The sequence below is a fragment of the Barbatula barbatula genome (genome assembly GCF_947034865.1).
Source record: "Barbatula barbatula genome assembly, chromosome: 12".
Taxonomy (NCBI): domain Eukaryota; kingdom Metazoa; phylum Chordata; class Actinopteri; order Cypriniformes; family Nemacheilidae; genus Barbatula; species Barbatula barbatula.
Window position 1 is genome coordinate 1,663,722 of NC_136775.1, and position 27,971 is coordinate 1,691,692.

Consider the following 27,971-nt stretch of genomic DNA (forward strand, 5'->3'; position numbering starts at 1 on the left):
GGGCGCATACTTTCATGTCTCGATTCTCCCTCGTCATCGGCCGTTCCTACGGTTCGCTTTCGAGGGACGGGTATATCAGTACAGGGTCCTCCCATTCGGTCCCTGTCTCCACGGGCCTTTACGAAAGTCGTGGAAGCCGCCCTCGCTCCCCTCAGGGATAGCGGTGTGCAGGTACTCAAATTTCTCGACGACTGGCTTGGCACACTCGCGAGATCTGTTGTGTACACACAGGGACTTGGTGCTCCGGCACCTCGACCGATTGGGGTTGTGGGTCAACCGAGAGAAGAGCCAGCTCTCCGCGGCAGAGCTCCCTTTTTTCTCGGTATGGAACTTGACTCTGTCTCCATGACGGCACGACTCACCCTAGAGCGCGCACAGTCAGTGCTGAACTGTTTGAGCCTTCTCAGACAGCAACCAGCGGTCCCCCTGAAATTATTTCAGAGGCTCCTGGGGCACATGGCATCCTCGGCGGGGGTGGTCCCCCTCGGGTTGATGCACATGAGACCGCTCCAGCACTGGCTACAGAGACGAGTTCCCTGGAGAGCGTGGCACACAGGCAGCAGGCGTATCGTCATCACGCCTCTCTGCCGTCGCATCCGAAACCCCTGGTCTTCAATGACCTTTTTTACGGGCCAGAGTCCCTCTCGGGCAGGTCTCGAGGCGAGTCATGGTGTCAACAGACGCCTCCTCGCAGGGTTGGGGTGCGGTGTGCAACGGGCACGCAGTAACGGGTCGGTGGACGGGCCCCCGCCTGCGCTGGCATTCAATTGCCAAGAGTTGTTAGCTGTTCTACTTGCGCCCCTGGTGCAGGGCCAGCAGTTGCTGGTCAGGTCGGACAGTTCTACTGCCGTAGCGTTCGCTCACGGCAGTTTACGCAACTCGCCCGACGCCTCCTCCTGTGGAGTCAACAGGTGACGAAGTCCCTGCGTGCCACACACATCCCGGGCGACCTGAACCAGACAGCCGATGTGCTCTCTCGTCAGTCGACGCCTCGGAGAGTGTGGCGACTCCACCCCCGCGCAGTTCAGCTCATTTGGGTGCAGTTCGGGCAGGCGCAGGTTGACCTGTTTGCCTCCCTGGACACCACCCATTGCCTGCTTTGGTACTCCCTGACTGAGGGCCTCCTCGGCACGGATACCCTAGCGCACAGCTGGCCGCGGAACAAGCGGAAGTACGCCTTCCCCCCAGTGAGCCTCATTGCACAGGTCCTGTGCAAGGTCAGGGAAGAGGAGCATCAAGTCTGAGTAGTTGCGCCTTACTGGCCCAACCGGACTTGGTTCTCGGAGCTAATGCTCTTGACGACAACTCCCCCCTGGCCGATTCCTCTGACTTTGCAGGGGAAGGGCACGTTGTGGCATCCAAGACCAGACCTCTGGGACCTCCATGTCTGGCTACTGGATGGGACGAGGAGACCCTGAGTGGTCTACCCCCTGCGTGGTAGAGACCATTACACAGGCAAGGGCCCCGGCCACGAGGCGGCTATACGCCTTTAAGTGGCGCCTCTTCTCGTCCTGGTGTTCTTCTCGCGGAGAAGACCCACGGAAATGCTCGATCGGGTACGTGCTGTCCTTACTACAGAAGAGGCTGGAGAGGAAACTCTCCCCGTCCACACTGAAAGTGTATGTAGCCGCAATTGTCGCTTATCACTATCCAGTTGCTGGCAAGCCCCTGGGGCAGCATGACCTGGTCATTAGGTTCCTGAGGGGCGCGAGAAGGCTGAATCCGGCCCGTCCGCGCTCCGTTCCCTCTTGGGACCTCAATGTGGTCCTGGCGGGCCTTCATAGGCCCCCCTTCGAGCCCCTAGGAGGCCGCTCTTCCTCACCTCTCGATGAAGACGGTCCTCCTGCTGGCGCTCGCTTCCATCAAGAGGGTAGGGGACCTACAAGCATTTTCCGTATCCCCGGAATGCCTTAAATTTGGGCCCGGTAATTCTCACGTGATCCTGAGACCCCTGCCTGGCTACGTGCCCAAAGTTCCCACCACTCCCTTTCGGGACCAGGTGGTGAACTTGCAGGCGCTCCCCGCTGGGGAGGAAGACCCAACCCTTTCCGTGTTGTGTCCGGTACGCGCGTTGCGCCTCTACCTAAACCGCACGCAGAGCTTCAGAGCTCTGAGCAGCTTTTTATCTGTTTCGGAGGTCAGCATAAGGAGGGCTGTCTCCAAACAGAGGTTGGCGCACTGGATCGTGGACACCGTCACGACGGCATACCGATCACAGGACTGCCCGTGCCCACTGGCAGTGAGGGCACACTCCACTCGGGGTGTGGTCTCCTCATGGGCACTGGCTCAGGGCGCCTCTCTGGCAGATATTGTAGAGCTGCGGGTTGGGCTACGCCTTCGCGAGGTTCTATAACCTCCGTGTAGAACCGGTGTCAGCCCGAGTCTTGCATGTTGCCAGCACGTGAGACCGGGGGCCGGTAGGGTGTACGACTGCGACAGCGCCTTCCCCCCCTTTCCGGGCGGGTCAGTGCGCTAATTCAGCCTCACTTCTTTCCCCCTCGGGCGAAGAACAGGCATTCCATCCATCACTAAGCACTCCATGGCGGCGGACTATGCGGAGCAGCCCTGCCTCCTATGGCCGGATAGAAAAAACAGACCGACAGAAAGGGAACGTCTCGGTTACGTATGTAACCTCTGTTCCCTGATGGAGGGAACGAGACGTTGTGTCCCTCATGCCACAACACTTGCCGCCCGCTGCAGCAGTCAAGAGATGCTCTCAGGCTCCTCAGCACAAGAGGTGAATGAATGCAGCACGCCGTCTCCCTTTTATACCCGGATATCCGGGGGCGGAGTCCGGCATGCAAATTTCATTCGCCAATTTCATTGGCCTTTTCAAAATAGTCAGAAGATGATAGGTTCTCAAGTCAAACCCCATCTGTCAGTCTCGACACAACGTCTCGTTCCCTCCATCAGGGAACGGAGGTTACATACGTAACCGAGACGTTTTTAGGCATTGTTTGGCTCTAAGCTGTGAGCTTGGTGATGCTGTTGCTGGTCACTAGGGTGTTTTTTTTGGTTGATATTATGCTTTAGCTGGTTACTATGAGTTGTTGTATCAGTTTGCTAGGGTTTTTAAGTTGTTTACTAAGTAGTGATGTAACGATTCTCTGTTAGCTGGTTGAAAATCAATTTAAATATGTCAGCTTATCAGCTTATGCCAGAAAACGTGGATATGCTGTTAAAGTTTAAATAAGTCATTTAGTTAAACATCAGGCGCATCTTTTTAATACAACGCGAGCGGCGCAGTTTTAAAGTCAGAATCATCATCTTTATATAGTGCGATCTGCCCAGTTTAAACACCAGGCGCGACTTTTTAATACAACGCGAGCGGCGCAGTTTTAAAGTCAGAATCATCATCTTTATATAGTGCGATCTGTCCAGTTTAAACACCAGGCGCGACTTTTTAATACAACGCGAGCGGCGCAGTTTTAAAGTCAGAATCATCATCTTTATATAGTGCGATCTGCCCAGTTTAAACACCAGGCGCGACTTTTTAATACAACGCGAGCGGCGCAGTTTTAAAGTCAGAATCATCATCTTTATATAGTGCGATCTGCCCAGTTTAAACACCAGGCGCGTCTTTTTAATACAACGTGAGCGGCGCAGTTTTAAAGTCAGAATCATCATCTTTATATAGTGCGATCTGCCCAGTTTAAACACCAGGCGCGACTTTTTAATACAACGCGAGCGGCGCAGTTTTAAAGTCAGAATCATCATCTTTATATAGTGCGATCTGTCCAGTTTAAACACCAGGCGCGTCTTTTTAATACAACGCGAGCGGCGCAGTTTTAAAGTCAGAATCATCATCTTTATATAGTGCGATCTGCCCAGTTTAAACACCAGGCGCGACTTTTTAATACAACGCGAGCGGCGCAGTTTTAAAGTCAGAATCATCATCTTTATATAGTGCGATCTGCCCAGTTTAAACACCAGGCGCGTCTTTTTAATACAACGCGAGCGGCGCAGTTTTAAAGTCAGAATCATCATCTTTATATAGTGCGATCTGCCCAGTTTAAACACCAGGCGCGACTTTTTAATACAACGCGAGCGGCGCAGTTTTAAAGTCAGAATCATCATCTTTATATAGTGCGATCTGCCCAGTTTAAACACCAGGCGCGACTTTTTAATACAACGCGAGCGGCGCAGTTTTAAAGTCAGAATCATCATCTTTATATAGTGCGATCTGCCCAGTTTAAACACCAGGCGCGTCTTTTTAATACAACGTGAGCGGCGCAGTTTTAAAGTCAGAATCATCATCTTTATATAGTGCGATCTGCCCAGTTTAAACACCAGGCGCGTCTTTTTAATACAACGCGAGCGGCGCAGTTTTAAAGTCAGAATCATCATCTTTATATAGTGCGATCTGCCCAGTTTAAACACCAGGCGCGACTTTTTAATACAACGCGAGCGGCGCAGTTTTAAAGTCAGAATCATCATCTTTATATAGTGCGATCTGCCCAGTTTAAACACCAGGCGCGTCTTCTTAATACAACGCGAGCGGCGCAGTTTTAAAGTCAGAATCATCATCTTTATATAGTGCGATCTGCCCAGTTTAAACACCAGGCGCGACTTTTTAATACAACGCGAGCGGCGCAGTTTTAAAGTCAGAATCATCATCTTTATATAGTGCGATCTGCCCAGTTTAAACACCAGGCGCGACTTTTTAATACAACGCGAGCGGCGCAGTTTTAAAGTCAGAATCATCATCTTTATATAGTGCGATCTGCCCAGTTTAAACACCAGGCGCGACTTTTTAATACAACGCGAGCGGCGCAGTTTTAAAGTCAGAATCATCATCTTTATATAGTGCGATCTGCCCAGTTTAAACACCAGGCGCGTCTTTTTAATACAACGTGAGCGGCGCAGTTTTAAAGTCAGAATCATCATCTTTATATAGTGCGATCTGCCCAGTTTAAACACCAGGCGCGACTTTTTAATACAACGCGAGCGGCGCAGTTTTAAAGTCAGAATCATCATCTTTATATAGTGCGATCTGTCCAGTTTAAACACCAGGCGCGTCTTTTTAATACAACGCGAGCGGCGCAGTTTTAAAGTCAGAATCATCATCTTTATATAGTGCGATCTGCCCAGTTTAAACACCAGGCGCGACTTTTTAATACAACGCGAGCGGCGCAGTTTTAAAGTCAGAATCATCATCTTTATATAGTGCGATCTGCCCAGTTTAAACACCAGGCGCGACTTTTTAATACAACGCGAGCGGCGCAGTTTTAAAGTCAGAATCATCATCTTTATATAGTGCGATCTGCCCAGTTTAAACACCAGGCGCGTCTTTTTAATACAACGCGAGCGGCGCAGTTTTAAAGTCAGAATCATCATCTTTATATAGTGCGATCTGCCCAGTTTAAACACCAGGCGCGTCTTTTTAATACAACGCGAGCGGCGCAGTTTTAAAGTCAGAATCATCATCTTTATATAGTGCGATCTGCCCAGTTTAAACACCAGGCGCGTCTTTTTAATACAACGCGAGCGGCGCAGTTTTAAAGTCAGAATCATCATCTTTATATAGTGCGATCTGTCCAGTTTAAACACCAGGCGCGTCTTTTTAATACAACGCGAGCGGCGCAGTTTTAAAGTCAGAATCATCATCTTTATATAGTGCGATCTGCCCAGTTTAAACACCAGGCGCGTCTTCTTAATACAACGCGAGCGGCGCAGTTTTAAAGTCAGAATCATCATCTTTATATAGTGCGATCTGTCCAGTTTAAACACCAGGCGCGACTTTTTAATACAACGCGAGCGGCGCAGTTTTAAAGTCAGAATCATCATCTTTATATAGTGCGATCTGCCCAGTTTAAACACCAGGCGCGTCTTCTTAATACAACGCGAGCGGCGCAGTTTTAAAGTCAGAATCATCATCTTTATATAGTGCGATCTGCCCAGTTTAAACACCAGGCGCGTCTTTTTAATACAACGCGAGCGGCGCAGTTTTAAAGTCAGAATCATCATCTTTATATAGTGCGATCTGCCCAGTTTAAACACCAGGCGCGACTTTTTAATACAACGCGAGCGGCGCAGTTTTAAAGTCAGAATCATCATCTTTATATAGTGCGATCTGCCCAGTTTAAACACCAGGCGCGTCTTCTTAATACAACGCGAGCGGCGCAGTTTTAAAGTCAGAATCATCATCTTTATATAGTGCGATCTGCCCAGTTTAAACACCAGGCGCGACTTTTTAATACAACGCGAGCGGCGCAGTTTTAAAGTCAGAATCATCATCTTTATATAGTGCGATCTGCCCAGTTTAAACACCAGGCGCGACTTTTTAATACAACGCGAGCGGCGCAGTTTTAAAGTCAGAATCATCATCTTTATATAGTGCGATCTGCCCAGTTTAAACACCAGGCGCGACTTTTTAATACAACGCGAGCGGCGCAGTTTTAAAGTCAGAATCATCATCTTTATATAGTGCGATCTGCCCAGTTTAAACACCAGGTGCGACTTTTTAATACAACGCGAGCGGCGCAGTTTTAAAGTCAGAATCATCATCTTTATATAGTGCGATCTGCCCAGTTTAAACACCAGGCGCGACTTTTTAATACAACGCGAGCGGCGCAGTTTTAAAGTCAGAATCATCATCTTTATATAGTGCGATCTGCCCAGTTTAAACACCAGGCGCGACTTTTTAATACAACGCGAGCGGCGCAGTTTTAAAGTCAGAATCATCATCTTTATATAGTGCGATCTGCCCAGTTTAAACACCAGGCGCGACTTTTTAATACAACGCGAGCGGCGCAGTTTTAAAGTCAGAATCATCATCTTTATATAGTGCGATCTGCCCAGTTTAAACACCAGGCGCGACTTTTTAATACAACGCGAGCGGCGCAGTTTTAAAGTCAGAATCATCATCTTTATATGGTGCGATCTGTCCAGTTTAAACACCAGGCGCGACTTTTTAATACAACGCGAGCGGCGCAGTTTTAAAGTCAGAATCATCATCTTTATATAGTGCGATCTGCCCAGTTTAAACACCAGGCGCGACTTTTTAATACAACGCGAGCGGCGCAGTTTTAAAGTCAGAATCATCATCTTTATATAGTGCGATATATACAGTGCATCCGGAAAGTATTCACAGCACTTCACTTTTTCAACATTTTGTCATGTTAGAGCCTTATTCCAAATTGGAAATCTTTGCAAATTAATGAACGAATAAAGCACATGTACATAAGTATTCACAGCATTTGCTCAATACTTTGTTGAAGCACCTTTGACACCAATTACAGACTCAAGTCTTTTTTAGTATGATGCTACAAGCTTGTCACACGTATTTTTGGGCAGTTTCTTACTTTGCAAGATCTCTCAAGCTCTATCGGGTTGAATGGGGAGCCTCGGTGGACAGCCATTTTCAGATCTCTCCAGAGATGTTCAATCAGGTTCAAGTCTGGGCTCTGGCTGGGCCACTCAAGGACATTCACAGTGTTGTCCAGTAGCCACTCCTTTGTTGTGTGCATCTCTAGACAAAACAATGGCAATGATCTTTTTTAAGATATGTCAGTGTAAGTTGATTTCGATCGAGACACCTTTAACATTTAAGTTAGTCTGGGACTAGACTTAGAGAGAGAACTATGTACCTGAAGTTCAGCTGTGTTGTTTGTTCGCTGCATTTGGGTGATGAAAGTTATATACACGGTGGATATAACGCAGGATTTGGAGATTGTTTGAAAATGATCCCACCGCTAAAAGACTCGGGGCATGAACCGAACGCGCGAAGTGAAACTGTTTTCTTAGCAATTTGCATGTTTCCGGAAATAATCGGACAGTTGTATCCGTCTTTTATAAATGTGATCAAACTACAGTAATTACTCAACAGATATTTGAAGGGTGCAATACTATTATGTAAGTACACAAATTAACATGAGATGTACAGAAACTGAGTTATGGCCGGCTGGCCGCTTTAAGCCCTGTCCAAGAAACCGCCCCATAATACTTTGAGTAGAATTCTCTCAGAAGATTTGTAACTTTTTATTGAAGTTGCAGCTTAAATGATCCAACCGACTTTTAATACTAAAGACCCCAGATAAAGACAATTTAATACAATTTCAGAAAATAAAGCAATTTTAGTTTCAGAAAAGGAACAGACAAGAACACAGTTAAAGAACTATTGTATTCATAGGCATGTAATCTTAACACTTTTGTAAGATGAGTACTAAAAAGAAAAAGGTCAATTGAGTGACATTTGTTTAGTTATATTTATTATTTCTACCACTTTTCAGTCACAGGGTTCAATGTAGTAGTTGTTTAGGTCAGGGCTACCCAAACCTTTCAGCCCACGACCCCCAAAATAACAGTGCCAGTGACTCGAGACCCCCACTATCCTCGGAGCGGAGGTAGCTAAAGTAGAGGTCTTCTCGGGTCTAAAGATCTTTACCCGACCTGAAATGACCCGAATCACTTTTACCCAAACCCGACATGCCAATTTTTTATTCATTTTTTAAAGCCCCGAACCCGAGACAGACCCGATAACGTCCGACCCGACCCATCGTATATTTTTTTCAAACCCGACTAGACCTAAATGTAAACGTTATTAATGAAAATGAAATTGATATGGCAATGAAAACGTTGATCCTCTTGTTTTGCTCTGGCATATTGCGCAAACTCAGGCTAAATAGCCTACGCAAAACAGTATAAAGACACAGCTTAATTCAGTTTCCTGCACATTAATCCCCTGCACCGATCTTTTTTTTTCGCAAGAGGAAAGTTGGTAACTACACGCACACACACGAGCGACGCAACAACGTTATTGTACAGGATAGTTCTAGTATTCCTCGGGTCAATTCAGCAAAAAACATTTTTACTTTATATTACCCGAGACCCGAAGAACCTAATAATATACCCGACCCGTGTCCGAAGCTCCCGTGAATCTTTTAGACCCGAACCCGCTCGGGTCTCGGAGCGGACCTCGGGTTTTCGGATCTAAGTGGACCCGTGAAGACTTCTAAGCTAAAGTATACAAACGTTGCGCGCAACTGCGCCTATGCACTTGTTAGGTGCATCCAAACATAATGACAACACAAAAGAACACAGTAATATTATTTTATATGAATTTACTCATCAATTTAAGCTGATTTGAGTGCTGAGGGATGTCCTTTTTATGCAACGTAAGCATCTTTTTGGACCAGAGGTCGATGGCCTTTCTGACTGCGGCGCCCTCTTCCGCTGGCCTCCCTGCGTTGTCTTTGATCGATATTAACCAACGTTTCATTTCGACAAATAAAAATATCTTAAACTTGAAGCCTGAAAAATCTGCGTGCCAATCTGTAATGTTTAACGTGGTCCACCTAACCACATGCGGATGCTAATGTCGTTAATGTGAGGTAATCACCTCAGGGGTCACGACTCACGATCGAGGGGAATGAAATTTGGAAGGCTGATGGATTTTTACTTGCATGGTTTTATTTTTGACTTAACTAATATTTTTATATTTTGTTACACTTATTGATATAATACACTATTTCTTATTAAAAATACTTCGGGGAATCTTCTTGCGCTTTACAGCTTTAACAAATTCGAAGAGCTTTAAGCAGCCTTACGAGTTCAGAAATATTTGAGAATGCACTTTATTGCACGCAACTCCTTCCATGCTCACTCTGAACCCATCGGGAGGGAGACAGAGAATGCACTGATTCATAAAGGTACTTATATTGTTTAGGCCCTACCTGTGTTTATGAAGAAAAGATGTCGCAGATGTAACCTTTTATGACTTCTGCTGCCCGCACGCAGGTCAAAATTTCAATGCATGGAACCTTCATTGAGTCTGTATGTCCGTGCACTTGCACATTTGTAAGTGAAATTTGCTTGTAATATTTCTGTACTCATGCTTTGCATTTTAACAAAAAGTTGTCTGTGAGTAAACATTATTTAGCGGACCCCCTGCAGTTCCACTGCAGACTCGAGGACCCCTGGTTGAAGACCCATGAAATAGACAATATAACTCGGGTCCCCACAGAGATTTAAGCAGGTATCTACATAGATCAAACTGATACAACATCCATCCGGATATAACAATACTTGTTCTTTAAATCTAAAGAATAAACCATACCCTAATAACCCTTTCTTATACTCTTTTGGATAGTGTGATGACCGAAGTGGCAATGATGTCTCTGCTAAAACAACCTCCCATAAGCCCCTACGTGATACAGATGTTGGAGTGGTTTCACGAGCGGTCTGACACAGGTATCGTTATGGAGGATCCTGGTCCCTGCACGGAAAATAATGAATCTTCATCCACTGGGCGAATAGATAGCACACGTCATTATGCGTCAGGCAGAAGAAGCAGCACAACACTGCATTGCCCACGCCGTCTTTCACTACAACATCAGACAACATCCTGATCAACACAAGCTCTTTGGACATCAAGCTGATTGACTTCGGCTATTCTTTGCCATACACTGGCAGAAAATGCTATGGACGTGCTAGTGAGTTGGCATTTTATGTTCTTGTAGCGCAGTCTGGAAAGGCATTCATTAGGTGTGGGAATCGTTTGGTCCATCACGATTCGATTCTTGACGTATTAATTAGCATACAGAAAAAGTCATTACGTCGTATTTGCGCTCAGACTAGTGTAGGCACTTTCGCTTCTAGACTTTGAACTGTCACATATTGTATTTTAATACAACTGAGTGCCCAACTGGACCCTGGGTCACAAAACCAGTCTAAAGTAGCACCGGAACATATTTTGTAAAAAAACTAAATTATACATTGTATGGGTCAAAATTATCAATTTTCTATAAAGTAAAGATCGTGTTCCATGAAGATATTTTGTGAAATTCTACACTAAATATATAAAAACTTTATGTACTGTATATATACAGGGAATAATGGTAGAATGAAGTTCGTAATCTTTATTATTTATATATCCTTAACTCTGTGCCATCTTTAAAACCTTGGATCTCTCTTTAGCTTTTCCTCCAGTGCTACTAACATCCCTCAGGTGTGTGATAGAATGTGTGGCTGCATCACAGAACAACGGTAATTCGCTCTCTCAGACACCAGACTTGCTTTATTTACTTTTTACAGTACACAGTACACGTTAATTGATTTCTTCACGTTAATTGATTTTGCTTTATTAAATAATTTCTTATTTACCGAATAACAGCGAGACCGAATGCAACGCTGTGATCATCGGAGACTCGATCGTCCGGAACATACGCGCTACATCTACTAAAGGTAAGGTGCGCACTCACTGTTTTCCCGGCGCTCGTGTTCTTGATGTGTCTGCGCAGGTACCTGCGATCCTGAAGGACAACGCTAACGTCGAAGCTGTCGTGCTGCACGCGGGAGTGAACGACGTCAGAATGCGGCAGTCAGATATCCTGAAGAGGGACTTCAGGAGTCTGATAGAGACGGTACGCAACGCATCGCCCACAGCGAGGATTATCGTATCAGGACCGCTGCCTACCTACCGACGAGGGAATGATAAGTTCAGTAGTTCACTTTTTTCGCTTAACCAATGGTTGATGTCATGGTGTATTGAACAGAAGCTGCTCTTTGTAAATAATTTTGATCTGTTCTGGGAGCGACCTAGGCTCTTCCGCCCCGACGGCCTGCACCCCAGCAGCATCGGAGCGGCTCTCCTGTCCGACAACATCTCGAAGGCGCTACACACCTGTTGACTATGTCTCCCACAGGTAAGTCCCCCTCAGGTGAGTCAAAACTTTAACCATAGTATGCGCGCCTCAACTGCTATAAATGTTACTGCTTCCAAATATATAGAGACTATATGTGTCCCCCGAATAATACCACAAAGTAAAAATTCTGGCAAAAGTCAGAGAAAAAATCTGATCGTGATTAAACCTGAAGACAATGTAATAAACAACCAAAACCAATTTATAAAGTTCGGCCTACTTAATATTAGATCACTAAATTCAAAGGCAGTAATTGTAAATGAAATGATCACGGACAACAGTTTTGATATACTCTTTGATATACTTACCTAGTTTTTCTGACATGTCACGCAGGACCCAAGCATCTTGACAAGTCTTCACGACCACATCGAATGCCCATCCCGACAAGATCCTGCAACCAGACACAACTAACAAAAGCCTGGTCAAGGTTACCCTGAATTCAACTACACCAAATATCACTGCGCTATCTTAAACACATGGATGGACCACCCTGGTCCTCCCCATCCTTATGCAATGAACATGTGGTGGAGACTGACGAATCACACGGCAAGGATTTGCAACCCAAGGAACTGCAATATATCTGTCTACACAGAAATATCTTCTCTAGGAGCAGGAAGCTTCGGATGGGTCTTCTTGGCATCCCGAAATCAGATGACCAAAAGGTAGCGCCTGTTTACTCATTTAACGCCTTTAGGTACCTAGAGATTCGTGTTTATGTCTTGTTAAAAAATGCATGCGTACACTGTACATTGTCACACATTAATTTTTATAATCGTTGTGTTTTTTCATTTACCGGTCGCTGTCAAATACTTGAACAAGATTCAAAACGACGCTACCGATGCTAATGTAAGTCAGTCAATCGTAATGAGTTTATATGTAGTTATTTAATGGCCTATGATACGATATACAGTCGATCTGAACCTGCAGTTAACATGAAGTAGTCAATATAGTTTGAGTTCCCAAGGACATTTTAGCATGTCTGTATCTATACTGATAGAATTGATTTAACGTCCATCGGAATAATTATAACAATATATGCTCTTTAAACTAAAGAGTAAACCATAGGCAAGTAACCATTTCCTATACTCTTTTCTCTAGGCGGACTATATGACCGAAGTTAAAATTATGTGTCGGCTACGAAAACCTCCAATAAGCCCCTACGTCATCCAAATGCTGGAGTGGTTTGACTTCCCGGACCACATAAAAACTATCATGGAGTACCCTGGTCCCTGCATGGAACTGCAGAAAATAATCTGCAATAAGTGTCTCATTAACTTAGCAGATATTAGTAGTCTTTATGGTTAAACTGGTTTCAAGGCAGACTGCCGGTGTTACAGCCATTTTAGGAATGCTTTGAATTGGTCTTAGTTACTTAGGAGTCATCTTCACTTCTCTTAACGTCTGACAGGTTTAGGAGCTAGGTATAGAGCTTAAATGCTTTGTGAAATACTCTTAGCACGAAATTTTAGGACAGACACCCATTTTTTTAAGAGTTTCTCCTAAAGCAGCAAGTTATGAGCTACTTTTAGCCTTAAGATGTTTTGTGAATACGGGCCCTGATCTATAAGGTATTTTAGGCTTTTTAGATTAGATTAGATTAAACTTTATTGTCATTACACATATACAAGTACAGTGTAACGAAATGTAGTTAGGTCTAACCAGAAGTGCAGTTAGCAAGTGCAGGATATACAGTTAGAATAAATACAGAATACAATATGAAAAATATAATACAGTGGGCATGGACTATAAAAATATTTTGCAGTAGGTGTGTTCTATGAAAATATGACAGTAACTATGAACAATATATACAGATTACAGACTATATACTATGAACATTAATGTACAGGTGGATATGAACAGATAATAATTTAGACTAAAATAGTGCAAGTGACTTAGGTATGCATAAATTATTGACATTAGCTATTAAAGTTGCAGTGCAATAGGTGAGTTAATGCAGTTGTAGAAGTTGATGCAGTTATTAGAGTTACGGTGCAGTATACGAATTAATGTAGTTAATAGGTTGCAGTCCAGAAGATGAGTTAATGCAGTTAATAAGGTTACAGAGCCTTGTTACAGAGGTTATTTTAGGCTTACGGCAGGCTTTGGGGTTCTCATATTTATATTAGAGCCTAATATTTTTGTTTGTTTGCGTGTTGTATTTTAGCTATGTGTGAGCCACATAAAATGAAATAATATAATTAATAGTTAATATATAACAACATTAATAAAGATTGCTTATGAGAAAAAGAAGGTTTCCGAATATTCTTTTCTTATTTCAAAGTCGTGTTGTAAAAAGATTTATAGGCCTACCTCCTAACTTTGTTAAAAGATAGGATGGGATATCAAACCAAATAGAGTGTTTATTTTAATTAAACGATTAAAGATGACATTTAAGTTTAATAACGCCGATCATATCACAATCTACAGCATTTAGCTAACATTCTTCATTGTCTTTTATTTTTTTACATTTATTTTATTAATTGCTTTAATCTAGTTGAATTTGGCAATGGAAAACCCGGCTAAATTAACATAGAAATTCTAAATTTTGTGTTATGTTCTTCAACATTGAAATGTCCCTCTGCAACCATAGATGTGTACCAGGACTCCCTCAATTGCTCACTCAGGTAAGGCGGTGAGGCCTTACCTGGCATTGGCTGCGCGCTTTTGTCGCAATTGGATGCTCCTGCAGAGGTCAGGTACGGATGACCTTAGGTGGATCTCTCCACTCGATGTTTCAGAGAACCGTGTTCACGAGAGAAACCTATTGCTATGTCTATGCTCATTCTCAGTATGTTTCTGACACACTTTTAATTATTAACTAGATGAGATTAAAGTTTGTGAACAAACTTTATGTTGGCTTGAGAAAGTCTGGTGTAAAAGTTTGAATTGTGAGATAGAAAGGAAAAAGAGGTTAGTGTTATAGATAAAAAGATAAATAGATAATTAGAAAAAAAGATAAGTAGGCAAGTAGACAGACAGACAGATTTGCATTTAGTCATTCAGCAGACACGATTATCCAAAGCGACTTTTCTTTTCAAAGAGACAAAATGATTATTATATTATTAAAGAAAAGCGCTAGAGAGGAAAAGAGGTTAATAAAGAGATAAAGGATAAATAGTAGTAAGATAGGTAGGTAGAGAATAATGCAGAGATTTATAGAGAGTGAGTGTATGTTCATGTTTAAAAGATAAGAATTGTAAAGAAAGAGAGAATAAATGTAAAGAAAGAAAGAATAAATGTAAAGAAAGAAAGATGGATGGATAGATAGAGATAGAGATTAGTGCATTCAGCAGACACGTTTATCCAAAGTGACTATTCATTTTTTTTCAAAGACACACAATTATTATGATATTTTTAAAGAAAAGAGCTAGAGAGGAAAAGAGGTTAATAAAGAGATAAAGAGATAAAAAGATAATAAGATATGTAGGTAGAGAATACTGCAGAGATTTATAGAGAGTGAGAGTATGTTCATGTTTAAAAGATAAGACTTGTAAAGAAAGAAAGAATAAATGAAAAGAAAGAAAGAAAGATGGATGGATGGATAAATAGATAGAGATTAATGCATTCAGCAGACACGTTTATCCAAAGCAACTATTCATTTTTTTTCAAAGAGACAAAATTATTATGATATTTTTAAAGAAAAGAGCTAGAGAGGAAAAGAGGTTAATAAAAAGATAATAAGATAATTAAAAGACAGACAGACAGACAGATGAGTAGATAAATAGAGTATGTTTAAAAGTTAATAATTGTAAAGAAAGAAAGAATAAATGTAAAGAAAGAAAGATGGATGGATGGATAAATAGAGATTAGTGCATTCAGCAGACACGTTTATCCAAAGCGACTATTCATTTTTTTTCAAAGAGACAAAATTATTATATTTTTAAAGAAAAGAGCTAGAAAGGAAAAGAGGTTAATAAAGAGATAAAAAAATAAAGAGATAAAGAGATCAAAAAGATAAAGAGATAAAAAATAAAGAGATAAATAGTAGTAAGATATGTAGGTAGAGATGAATGCAGAGATTTATAGAGAGTGAGTGAATGTTTATGTTTAAAAGTTGTCAGTTGACATTTGGAACATAAACATCTTCCCTGAAGATTCCTTCAATGTAAGTCAATGGGACTTTTTTGAGAGTTTGATCGGCATTTTTAGGAGAATATAGCAACTCGAGTGAGACCAGACTGAAGATGTGTGGGAAGTTTAGTGGCTGTAGCTTAAAAGCTCTAGGAGGAGTAGCAGGCAGAAAATTTGGGGCGGAATAATAATAATAATAATAAGTTTATTTAGCATATCAGTAGGCCTATATTGGCTCTCTCAAGCCAACATAATAAACAGCAGCATAGTACATACGGCACATAACAAACTGTTCGAAACATTATTATAAAAAAATACGATGACAGACAAATTACGAGAACATAATGATAAATTGTTTGAGGCTCATTCTGCATTTATCATGTATTTTAGACTCATTGTGCATTTATCTTGTATTTTAGACTCATTGTGCATTTTACAGATTTGTTGAGGTGTTTTCAATAGTCTGACTTTGCAAAAATGCCAAATATGTATATAATCTGTATAATATAATATGTATTAGCAGATTTGAACAGAAGTGAAGAGTAAACGGGCCCATAAACATTCTGAATATAGTAAACATTGTGTGTGCATGCCAGTATTCACCTCTTTATATCTGTATTCTGCATTTATGTTTTTGCCAAATCCTAAAAAACAATCTCGGTTGCAGTTACAACAAATTTGTAAATGTGCCAAATCATGTTTTCTTTAAATCTTTGAATCTTACGTCTTTAAATCATTTCTATGTGTATTATGGTCATTTCAGTCCAGTGTCTGTTGACATACAGTCATCCAGCAGCAATGTGAAGGAAATTAAATCATCGTGTTTTGCAGAGAATAGCGTTCTGGTCCCACAACCACCATCTGAGGTTTGCCCCGAGATGGATGTAGCGGTCCAAGAATCAGCTCAGTCTCGCAGGCGTGCATTCTGCAGACAGTTTAAATTAAAGGAGCAGGTAAGAACATCACATGAGTGTTATCATACATACATATTTTGATATGTCATGTATAAAAGTAGGATGCTTTCGTAAATTCGAAGTGAAGGGAAACTCACCTCTTTTACACATGACACTGCTGTGTTGAGTTCTGTTATGTTCTAAGGTGTTTCTTATGTACCAGGACAATCTTTCTCCATGCCGTGATACTATTACCACCTGGAACAGAAGACTGCCACATCACCTGAGTGTAGAGGAGGATGAATCACTCCGGTTCCCCTTTCCACCACCTAAGGAGAGCTCAGAAATAAAGATTGCGTGCCAGAAAATTGTTCGCCCCATCTCAAAGGAGATTGGCCATAGGATGATCATCAGGGGTGAGCTTGTAAAATCAATATTCAAGTCAGAATGAAATCTGTTTACATTTTGATATAAAGAAACACTTGGGTGTGAAATAAAATACATAAAGTGTAATTAATCTGATGTAATGCAGGTGACCCAGTCCCATACCCACCAGTTGGCAGATGGTTTTGCTGCAACCTATTAAAAGAGGAGAGGGTGAGAACATCTAGAGAGTGTTATCATATCAAAGTGGTGTTTGTTTATTTGGTCACAAATATTACATATGAATATCAGAATTTCTTTTTGATATGTTCTGTGTACCAGTAGGTTGCATTTGTAAATTCGTAGTGAGGGAAACTTGCCTCTTTTACACATTAAACAGCTGCGTTGTGTTTTTACGTACCAGGACCTTAATACTCAGACCATGCTCGCAATGAACACCTGGTTAATACAAAAGTCTCAGCGCCAGAGGCAAGAGGCCCGGAAATCACACCCACCACCAGGTACCCAGCAATCTAACAAGCTCCATATTTGAAACCAAAGCAGTTAGCTTGCCAAACCAATATTAAATTCAGAATCAAAAATAACATTTGAATTTAAAAACACACGAGTGTAAAGTAAAGATGCAATACATCTGATGTTATACAGGTGTCACTGTCCCACACCCTCCATCCCGCAGGAGTGTAGCCTGGAGACAATTTAAAGAAGAGCAGAAGGTGAGAACATCATATCAAAATGGCGTTTGTTCATTTGGCCACAAAGATTACATACACATATTTGAATTAGTTTTTCTTTTCTGTATAATAATAGGATTTTTGTAAATTCATCGTGAATGAAACTCGCCTCTTATACGGCACATTAAACAGCTGCGATATGTTCTAATGTGTATTTTGTATCTACCAGGACAATCAATCTGTGGACCGTGATACATTTTCCAGCTGGTCCAGAAGACCTGTCAAACTGCCAGACTATCTGAGGTGTGCGCAGGGAAATGTCTATGACTCGTACCATCTCCCCATTAATCACCAAAACCGTAAGCTTAAACAATATTAAATTCAGAATCACAAGTAACTTTTTAAAACAGCATTTGAGTGTGAAGTAAAATATTCAAGGTGTAATAACTCTGATGTTATATGCAGGTGTTTTTTGCAAACTTTACAAAGAAGAAGTGAAGGTGAGTACACCATATGACAAATCAAAATGGTGTTTGTTTATTTGGCCACAAGGATTTCACACAAAGATCTTAATTTGTTTTTGATGCTTTAAACATGTGTTTTTGTCTTGAATGTACCAGGACAAGCCTTCTATACATCAGCCCACATTTTCCTCCTGGTCTAGACAACAACCCAAAATAAGGAGAAGGGAGGGTGACACAGATGTATGTATATGCTTTTCATTCCATCTATAGTTTTTACCTACATTTAAATTTTAATGTGACCCTAACTCACACAGCTTCTGTATATCTCCTGTTAATCTTGAGGACTAACGGAATATAATCACACCCAAATATCCGTAGAGTCTTTAGTTTGATCACATTTATAAAAGACAGATACAGCTGTGCGATTATTTCCAAAAACATGTGATGCATGTGGGGGCGGAACTAAAGCACGTGCGCACACATTGCCAAGAAAACACAGACATCAGTTTCACTCACCGGGTGCGGCTCATGTCCGGCTTCTTTTAGCGCTGGGACTGCCGCTCCATCTATCAGTTTTTCCGTTTATATAACATGCATCACCAAAATGCAGCAAACTAACACCACAGCTCTCTCTCTCCTGCAAACAAGTGAAAGTGACTTGTGCGCATGCTCCTTCTCCCGCTCTCCATGGTTGACGCAGGCCTGCCACATGCTTTTCTGGGAGAATTGTCCAATAAGGGATAAGCAATCTTTAATGTTTGAAGAAAACTTTCCGAAACCTTTACAAACACTGGGGGAGTGTATCGAGCACAGAAATACTACGTCATACGTCCGACTCGTTTTTTGACAAGTTGACCGTGTTAAGCATGAGAAGACAACACGTTTAACAGTGTAAAGACGTCAGAATGCATGACACACCGTTGCACAAATCATGAAATCATGAACATTGTGTTTTATTGTCTGTTCCAGCCCAGCGACATCAGGTTTTCGAGATTTTCCCAACTGCCGGATATCCCAGTGATAGATGGTTCTGTTGTGAAGGTAAGAATATTTCATTTTTTCACTATAGTTTTAAATCCATTTGAACTCAAAGAAATGATAAACATTTGTAATATGCATTTTATCTTTGATCTATGCTTTTGGCTCTTCTAAGTATCTCTATTACTTTTTTAGGAGGACGTCTGTAAACTGTTAATTTTACTGCAAAATTTAAAAGAAACAGAGGCTAGAAGGAACATCCCTAAATCTCCGCACCACAGAGGTGAGCAAGATGACCCCATGTGCTATATTCTCAGTCAAGAATGTAAAATCTTAATGAACATTTGCTTGCATGTAAAGTAATACATAAACTCCTTCAGGAGAACTGTAGTAACATGAAATATTTCAATATGTTGTTTCGCAGATGCTCACGCCCTGCCAGAACAGGACAGTGAAAACAGATATAATGAATACGAGACATTTCGCAGAAGTGTGGCAGTGGTATGAACATATATTCTATGCATTAGTTTTTTCTACTCCTTTTTATTCTAACAAATCACCCCTCTTATCAGATGTGTTCAACCTTTTGTTGTTCCTATTTTCTTTTTGTACAGGGATGTTGGGATCTTTGGTGTGCTCAGAAATGTATTTCAACCCTCAAAGCTGCTCACAGAGAAGTAAGAGAACGCATTGTATTACTATTTTGAGAAGCTCAAACGAATACGAACATTTGTATTTAGCCTGTTTAGGGACATGAAGTGTCCGAGCTATTCTAACAACTTCTTTATTTCATTGTCAACAGCAGTCAAGCGATATAGATGCCCATTCAACATTCAATCTAGAGGACTTTAAAAAGCACTCGTTGCAGCGCAGATTTAATAGGATTTGGGGAGACCTCGACCACAGATTGCTCGATACTGATGAATGCTCATCAAGGTCATCATCGGAGACAACTAATGAAAACAAGATGCTGAGGAAACTTCAGCACTTTCAGACACACTTGCACTCCGCTTTGAAATCTTTCATTGAGCAACAAGAAACGTAAGACATTATTCATCATTGTACATTCAGAAAGGCTTTCATTTGTGAATATTATTTTTATATATATATATATATATATACTGTATATATATATATATATATATATATATATATATATAAGCATGCCTTTGTTTGAGGCTGATATTTCCAAACACGATTCTGACAGAATGATTTTCTTTAAACAGGGCTCATGCACTGGATGTGAAGCTCGACACTGAACTGTACGTAGACACATCACACAACATTAGTTTGCTTCTGTTTATACACATCTGTTCATACACAAAGTCCATTATTAATATCATCACTGTTGTACAACCTGATTGCAGAGAATACGAGAAGGTCGAGAAGACCTCAGAATCCTACAGACTGTGCAAGGAGCTTTGTCTTATGATCATGCTACATGAGTGGCAAGAAAGGTTCCGGATGGATCCAGAGGTATGTTTACACTTTTCTTTTTAACATGGGTATAAATAAAGTGTTTGTATATTATTTTGTGTAGTTTCTTTTTTAGGAAAGATTTCAAGTTGTTTTCACCTGTGTGTGTGTGTGTGTGTATAACAGGATCCGTTTAACTTTGAGGACCCACAACACCTGATACACTGGATAAGATATCTGGGATTGTCAGATCTTCTGGGGGAGTGTGATTTTCACGTCGGGCTGTAGGTGAAAAAGATCAAGACAGGAGGCAGTGAGAGGAAGTATTCTCAAGTGTTTTTGCAGATGAGTAAACTATGTATTGCAGCTGTTAATGCCGACATCGAATAGACGTTAGCCAGACGGACCATCAGGGAGCCATCAGGGAGTGTACTTTGTCTGGCAATTCGAGTGTTGCTAAGATGTTGTAACTGGTCACTATGCTTTTTGTCTAGTTGTTAAGTTTTTTTAGGATTTATAGGCTGGTTGCTAATGTATTGCTAAGGTAAGTCGGTTACTAGGGTAATATCTTTGCTATAGTGCTATATTTATGTTGTACTTTAGCTGGTCAATATACTTTAGCTGGTCAATATACTTTAGCTGGTCAATATACTTTAGCTGGTCAATATACTTTAGCTGGTCAATATACTTTAGCTGGTCAATATACTTTAGCTGGTCAATAGGATGATCTGGTTCCCTTTCTGTCAGCGGACTGTCCCTCTTCAGTGACTTCCCCTGGCGTCTCAGCAGTTCGGGAGGTGTTTTTCTCTCTAAAAGAGCAAATTTCTACAGCGCAGCATGTCTCGCTGTTCTCACGGGTGCAACACACTCATTGAGGAGGGGGAGGAACACGATGTCTGCTCGCGTGCTTGGGGGTCCAACACGCTGATGCAGCCGTTGTGGATAAATCCTGCCCGCACTCCGGAGGGTGACGTACTGGCTTCCGTCCCGGATGATTCCTTTGAGCCCCCTCCCCCGGGAGGTTGAGCTCGGGATGAAACGGACATCGAAAAGTCTGCCGTGCGCTCTCGGGCTGCCGCGAGCATTCAGAGGCGATGCACAGCACCGCCCACCCGGCGCTCGCGGCTAGACGATTGGTCATCGGGGCGGGGCGCGACTCTAAGCCCAGCCCCGGTGCCTTTTTTGTCCCCGAGGTGCATGAGGAGCTCGGTAAGATTGAGAACGCCCCCTTTTCGGCGCGTTTTCCGTCAGACTGACTCTGTCACTTTCGCTTCCCTCGATGGGGGGGCAGCTAGGGGCTACGTCGACGTACCCCGGGTGGCGCGTGACGTCGCGGTGCACTTGTGCTGCAGACGCCGGCCACCTGGGGGGGCCGACCTAGCCTCCCGTCCGCGGCTTGTGGGTTCTTGGCACCCCGGTGCCGGGAGCTTGCAGTGCCGCGGACCACGCTGCCCTCGCTCTTCACACCATGGCCATCCTGCGGGTCCATCAGTGAAAGAGTTACACGAGGGAAGACCGACCCAGGGGTAATGCAGGAACTCTGCGCCACCACCGACCTCGCCCTCCGGGGCGACGAAAGTGGTGGCGCGGGCCCTGGGTCGGACGATGTCCACGATGGTGGTCCAGGTGAGGCACCTCTGGCTCAACCTTGCCCAGATGCGGGATGCCGAGAAGGTCCGCTTTCTCGATGCTCCCATCTCGCAGGGTGGGCTGTTTGGTGAGCCCCGCCATGGGCCGGCCGCCTTCTGGCTGTCGAGGTCCCGTTCGGGGTCTGCTCCTAAACAGCCCCGGCCACCTTTGTCGTCGTCCCCGGTTCCGGCGCCCCCTCCTCAGGCGGCCCCCCGGAGGAAGACGTCAAGGGAAGGTCCGCCGTATCATCAGCAGTCGCCACGGAAGCACAAGCGCTCCTGATGGGGTGAACCCAAGGAGAACAAGATTGGGCCTGACCCCAGCCATTCTATCGCTGCCGGGTCGGACTGGGATGGTTCCTGCCCCATCCCAACATCTGCTGGGCCCCTTCGGGGGCCTGGTGCCCACATGTTCACAAGAGCTTTTCGTTCCCCCTGGGTCTTTCTCACAGCCGCTCTCACCCTCTGCGGACGGTGTTCGGCAACTCGACATTGCGTCACGGTGACACGCAGTGCAGAGTATAAACAGCCAGCCCTCAGCACTCTCACCTCAACGGTGCGTTGAGCTGCGCCATCACCAGGCAGGAAACACAGCGGAGCTGGTCCCTTCCCGTGGGGGTCTCCCCCGGCGGGGGACCGGCGCTGCTGGCTTTCGAACCACCCCATCGCGGGATGATGAAGCAGATCGTATCTCTAGTCCCCCTGTTCGGTCTTTGGGTGCTTGGGTAGCACTTTCCAAGCCGTCACGGTAGCTACAGAATACGGTCCGTCTCGGCTATGCGCCTCCGCCCAGGTTTCGGGGCATCCTCTTCACCTCAGCAGAGGCAGAGATGCTCCTGTACTACGGGCCGAGATTGCCCGTCCCCCAGGCCGAGATGTCCAGCGGGTTTTACTGCCCGTACTTCGTCGTCCCCAAGAGAGGCGGAGGGTTGCGCCCTATTCTTGATCTGCGTACCCTGAACAAGCACCTGCAGAAGCTGCCGTTCAGGATGCTCACGCAGAGGCGCATCTTGACGTCTGGCAGACGTCAGGATTGGTTCGTAGCCATCGACCTGAAGGGCGCATACTTTCATGTCTCGATTCTCCCTCGTCATCGGCCGTTCCTACGGTTCGCTTTCGAGGGACGGGTATATCAGTACAGGGTCCTCCCATTCGGTCCCTGTCTCCACGGGCCTTTACGAAAGTCGTGGAAGCCGCCCTCGCTCCCCTCAGGGATAGCGGTGTGCAGGTACTCAAATTTCTCGACGACTGGCTTGGCACACTCGCGAGATCTGTTGTGTACACACAGGGACTTGGTGCTCCGGCACCTCGACCGATTGGGGTTGTGGGTCAACCGAGAGAAGAGCCAGCTCTCCGCGGCAGAGCTCCCTTTTTTCTCGGTATGGAACTTGACTCTGTCTCCATGACGGCACGACTCACCCTAGAGCGCGCACAGTCAGTGCTGAACTGTTTGAGCCTTCTCAGACAGCAACCAGCGGTCCCCCTGAAATTATTTCAGAGGCTCCTGGGGCACATGGCATCCTCGGCGGGGGTGGTCCCCCTCGGGTTGATGCACATGAGACCGCTCCAGCACTGGCTACAGAGACGAGTTCCCTGGAGAGCGTGGCACACAGGCAGCAGGCGTATCGTCATCACGCCTCTCTGCCGTCGCATCCGAAACCCCTGGTCTTCAATGACCTTTTTTACGGGCCAGAGTCCCTCTCGGGCAGGTCTCGAGGCGAGTCATGGTGTCAACAGACGCCTCCTCGCAGGGTTGGGGTGCGGTGTGCAACGGGCACGCAGTAACGGGTCGGTGGACGGGCCCCCGCCTGCGCTGGCATTCAATTGCCAAGAGTTGTTAGCTGTTCTACTTGCGCCCCTGGTGCAGGGCCAGCAGTTGCTGGTCAGGTCGGACAGTTCTACTGCCGTAGCGTTCGCTCACGGCAGTTTACGCAACTCGCCCGACGCCTCCTCCTGTGGAGTCAACAGGTGACGAAGTCCCTGCGTGCCACACACATCCCGGGCGACCTGAACCAGACAGCCGATGTGCTCTCTCGTCAGTCGACGCCTCGGAGAGTGTGGCGACTCCACCCCCGCGCAGTTCAGCTCATTTGGGTGCAGTTCGGGCAGGCGCAGGTTGACCTGTTTGCCTCCCTGGACACCACCCATTGCCTGCTTTGGTACTCCCTGACTGAGGGCCTCCTCGGCACGGATACCCTAGCGCACAGCTGGCCGCGGAACAAGCGGAAGTACGCCTTCCCCCCAGTGAGCCTCATTGCACAGGTCCTGTGCAAGGTCAGGGAAGAGGAGCATCAAGTCTGAGTAGTTGCGCCTTACTGGCCCAACCGGACTTGGTTCTCGGAGCTAATGCTCTTGACGACAACTCCCCCCTGGCCGATTCCTCTGACTTTGCAGGGGAAGGGCACGTTGTGGCATCCAAGACCAGACCTCTGGGACCTCCATGTCTGGCTACTGGATGGGACGAGGAGACCCTGAGTGGTCTACCCCCTGCGTGGTAGAGACCATTACACAGGCAAGGGCCCCGGCCACGAGGCGGCTATACGCCTTTAAGTGGCGCCTCTTCTCGTCCTGGTGTTCTTCTCGCGGAGAAGACCCACGGAAATGCTCGATCGGGTACGTGCTGTCCTTACTACAGAAGAGGCTGGAGAGGAAACTCTCCCCGTCCACACTGAAAGTGTATGTAGCCGCAATTGTCGCTTATCACTATCCAGTTGCTGGCAAGCCCCTGGGGCAGCATGACCTGGTCATTAGGTTCCTGAGGGGCGCGAGAAGGCTGAATCCGGCCCGTCCGCGCTCCGTTCCCTCTTGGGACCTCAATGTGGTCCTGGCGGGCCTTCATAGGCCCCCCTTCGAGCCCCTAGGAGGCCGCTCTTCCTCACCTCTCGATGAAGACGGTCCTCCTGCTGGCGCTCGCTTCCATCAAGAGGGTAGGGGACCTACAAGCATTTTCCGTATCCCCGGAATGCCTTAAATTTGGGCCCGGTAATTCTCACGTGATCCTGAGACCCCTGCCTGGCTACGTGCCCAAAGTTCCCACCACTCCCTTTCGGGACCAGGTGGTGAACTTGCAGGCGCTCCCCGCTGGGGAGGAAGACCCAACCCTTTCCGTGTTGTGTCCGGTACGCGCGTTGCGCCTCTACCTAAACCGCACGCAGAGCTTCAGAGCTCTGAGCAGCTTTTTATCTGTTTCGGAGGTCAGCATAAGGAGGGCTGTCTCCAAACAGAGGTTGGCGCACTGGATCGTGGACACCGTCACGACGGCATACCGATCACAGGACTGCCCGTGCCCACTGGCAGTGAGGGCACACTCCACTCGGGGTGTGGTCTCCTCATGGGCACTGGCTCAGGGCGCCTCTCTGGCAGATATTGTAGAGCTGCGGGTTGGGCTACGCCTTCGCGAGGTTCTATAACCTCCGTGTAGAACCGGTGTCAGCCCGAGTCTTGCATGTTGCCAGCACGTGAGACCGGGGGCCGGTAGGGTGTACGACTGCGACAGCGCCTTCCCCCCCTTTCCGGGCGGGTCAGTGCGCTAATTCAGCCTCACTTCTTTCCCCCTCGGGCGAAGAACAGGCATTCCATCCATCACTAAGCACTCCATGGCGGCGGACTATGCGGAGCAGCCCTGCCTCCTATGGCCGGATAGAAAAAACAGACCGACAGAAAGGGAACGTCTCGGTTACGTATGTAACCTCTGTTCCCTGATGGAGGGAACGAGACGTTGTGTCCCTCATGCCACAACACTTGCCGCCCGCTGCAGCAGTCAAGAGATGCTCTCAGGCTCCTCAGCACAAGAGGTGAATGAATGCAGCACGCCGTCTCCCTTTTATACCCGGATATCCGGGGGCGGAGTCCGGCATGCAAATTTCATTCGCCAATTTCATTGGCCTTTTCAAAATAGTCAGAAGATGATAGGTTCTCAAGTCAAACCCCATCTGTCAGTCTCGACACAACGTCTCGTTCCCTCCATCAGGGAACGGAGGTTACATACGTAACCGAGACGTTTTTAGGCATTGTTTGGCTCTAAGCTGTGAGCTTGGTGATGCTGTTGCTGGTCACTAGGGTGTTTTTTTTGGTTGATATTATGCTTTAGCTGGTTACTATGAGTTGTTGTATCAGTTTGCTAGGGTTTTTAAGTTGTTTACTAAGTAGTGATGTAACGATTCTCTGTTAGCTGGTTGAAAATCAATTTAAATATGTCAGCTTATCAGCTTATGCCAGAAAACGTGGATATGCTGTTAAAGTTTAAATAAGTCATTTAGTTAAACATCAGGCGCATCTTTTTAATACAACGCGAGCGGCGCAGTTTTAAAGTCAGAATCATCATCTTTATATAGTGCGATCTGCCCAGTTTAAACACCAGGCGCGACTTTTTAATACAACGCGAGCGGCGCAGTTTTAAAGTCAGAATCATCATCTTTATATAGTGCGATCTGTCCAGTTTAAACACCAGGCGCGACTTTTTAATACAACGCGAGCGGCGCAGTTTTAAAGTCAGAATCATCATCTTTATATAGTGCGATCTGCCCAGTTTAAACACCAGGCGCGACTTTTTAATACAACGCGAGCGGCGCAGTTTTAAAGTCAGAATCATCATCTTTATATAGTGCGATCTGCCCAGTTTAAACACCAGGCGCGTCTTTTTAATACAACGTGAGCGGCGCAGTTTTAAAGTCAGAATCATCATCTTTATATAGTGCGATCTGCCCAGTTTAAACACCAGGCGCGACTTTTTAATACAACGCGAGCGGCGCAGTTTTAAAGTCAGAATCATCATCTTTATATAGTGCGATCTGTCCAGTTTAAACACCAGGCGCGTCTTTTTAATACAACGCGAGCGGCGCAGTTTTAAAGTCAGAATCATCATCTTTATATAGTGCGATCTGCCCAGTTTAAACACCAGGCGCGACTTTTTAATACAACGCGAGCGGCGCAGTTTTAAAGTCAGAATCATCATCTTTATATAGTGCGATCTGCCCAGTTTAAACACCAGGCGCGTCTTTTTAATACAACGCGAGCGGCGCAGTTTTAAAGTCAGAATCATCATCTTTATATAGTGCGATCTGCCCAGTTTAAACACCAGGCGCGACTTTTTAATACAACGCGAGCGGCGCAGTTTTAAAGTCAGAATCATCATCTTTATATAGTGCGATCTGCCCAGTTTAAACACCAGGCGCGACTTTTTAATACAACGCGAGCGGCGCAGTTTTAAAGTCAGAATCATCATCTTTATATAGTGCGATCTGCCCAGTTTAAACACCAGGCGCGTCTTTTTAATACAACGTGAGCGGCGCAGTTTTAAAGTCAGAATCATCATCTTTATATAGTGCGATCTGCCCAGTTTAAACACCAGGCGCGTCTTTTTAATACAACGCGAGCGGCGCAGTTTTAAAGTCAGAATCATCATCTTTATATAGTGCGATCTGCCCAGTTTAAACACCAGGCGCGACTTTTTAATACAACGCGAGCGGCGCAGTTTTAAAGTCAGAATCATCATCTTTATATAGTGCGATCTGCCCAGTTTAAACACCAGGCGCGTCTTCTTAATACAACGCGAGCGGCGCAGTTTTAAAGTCAGAATCATCATCTTTATATAGTGCGATCTGCCCAGTTTAAACACCAGGCGCGACTTTTTAATACAACGCGAGCGGCGCAGTTTTAAAGTCAGAATCATCATCTTTATATAGTGCGATCTGCCCAGTTTAAACACCAGGCGCGACTTTTTAATACAACGCGAGCGGCGCAGTTTTAAAGTCAGAATCATCATCTTTATATAGTGCGATCTGCCCAGTTTAAACACCAGGCGCGACTTTTTAATACAACGCGA

General features: G+C 45.0%; 1 protein-coding gene across 1 annotated transcript; it reads left to right on the top strand.

Annotated features, from left to right (window-relative positions):
- The first annotated feature begins 7,034 nt into the window (after window positions 1-7,034).
- On the top strand, window positions 7,035-23,204 carry LOC306901658 (uncharacterized protein). The gene is made up of 21 exons (XM_079469591.1): window positions 7,035-9,976; window positions 10,091-10,433; window positions 10,918-10,986; window positions 11,114-11,645; window positions 11,976-12,304; window positions 16,545-16,666; window positions 16,830-17,022; window positions 17,139-17,203; window positions 17,394-17,490; window positions 17,636-17,703; window positions 17,891-18,020; window positions 18,127-18,161; window positions 18,282-18,365; window positions 19,095-19,166; window positions 19,299-19,386; window positions 19,528-19,604; window positions 19,718-19,780; window positions 19,906-20,144; window positions 20,330-20,365; window positions 20,471-20,579; window positions 20,706-23,204. Exons 6-21 carry the CDS (start codon window positions 16,592-16,594, stop codon window positions 20,805-20,807), a joined length of 1,533 nt encoding a protein of 510 aa, XP_079325717.1. The 5' UTR covers window positions 7,035-9,976; window positions 10,091-10,433; window positions 10,918-10,986; window positions 11,114-11,645; window positions 11,976-12,304; window positions 16,545-16,591; the 3' UTR covers window positions 20,808-23,204.
- Window positions 23,205-27,971: the final 4,767 nt, after the last annotated feature.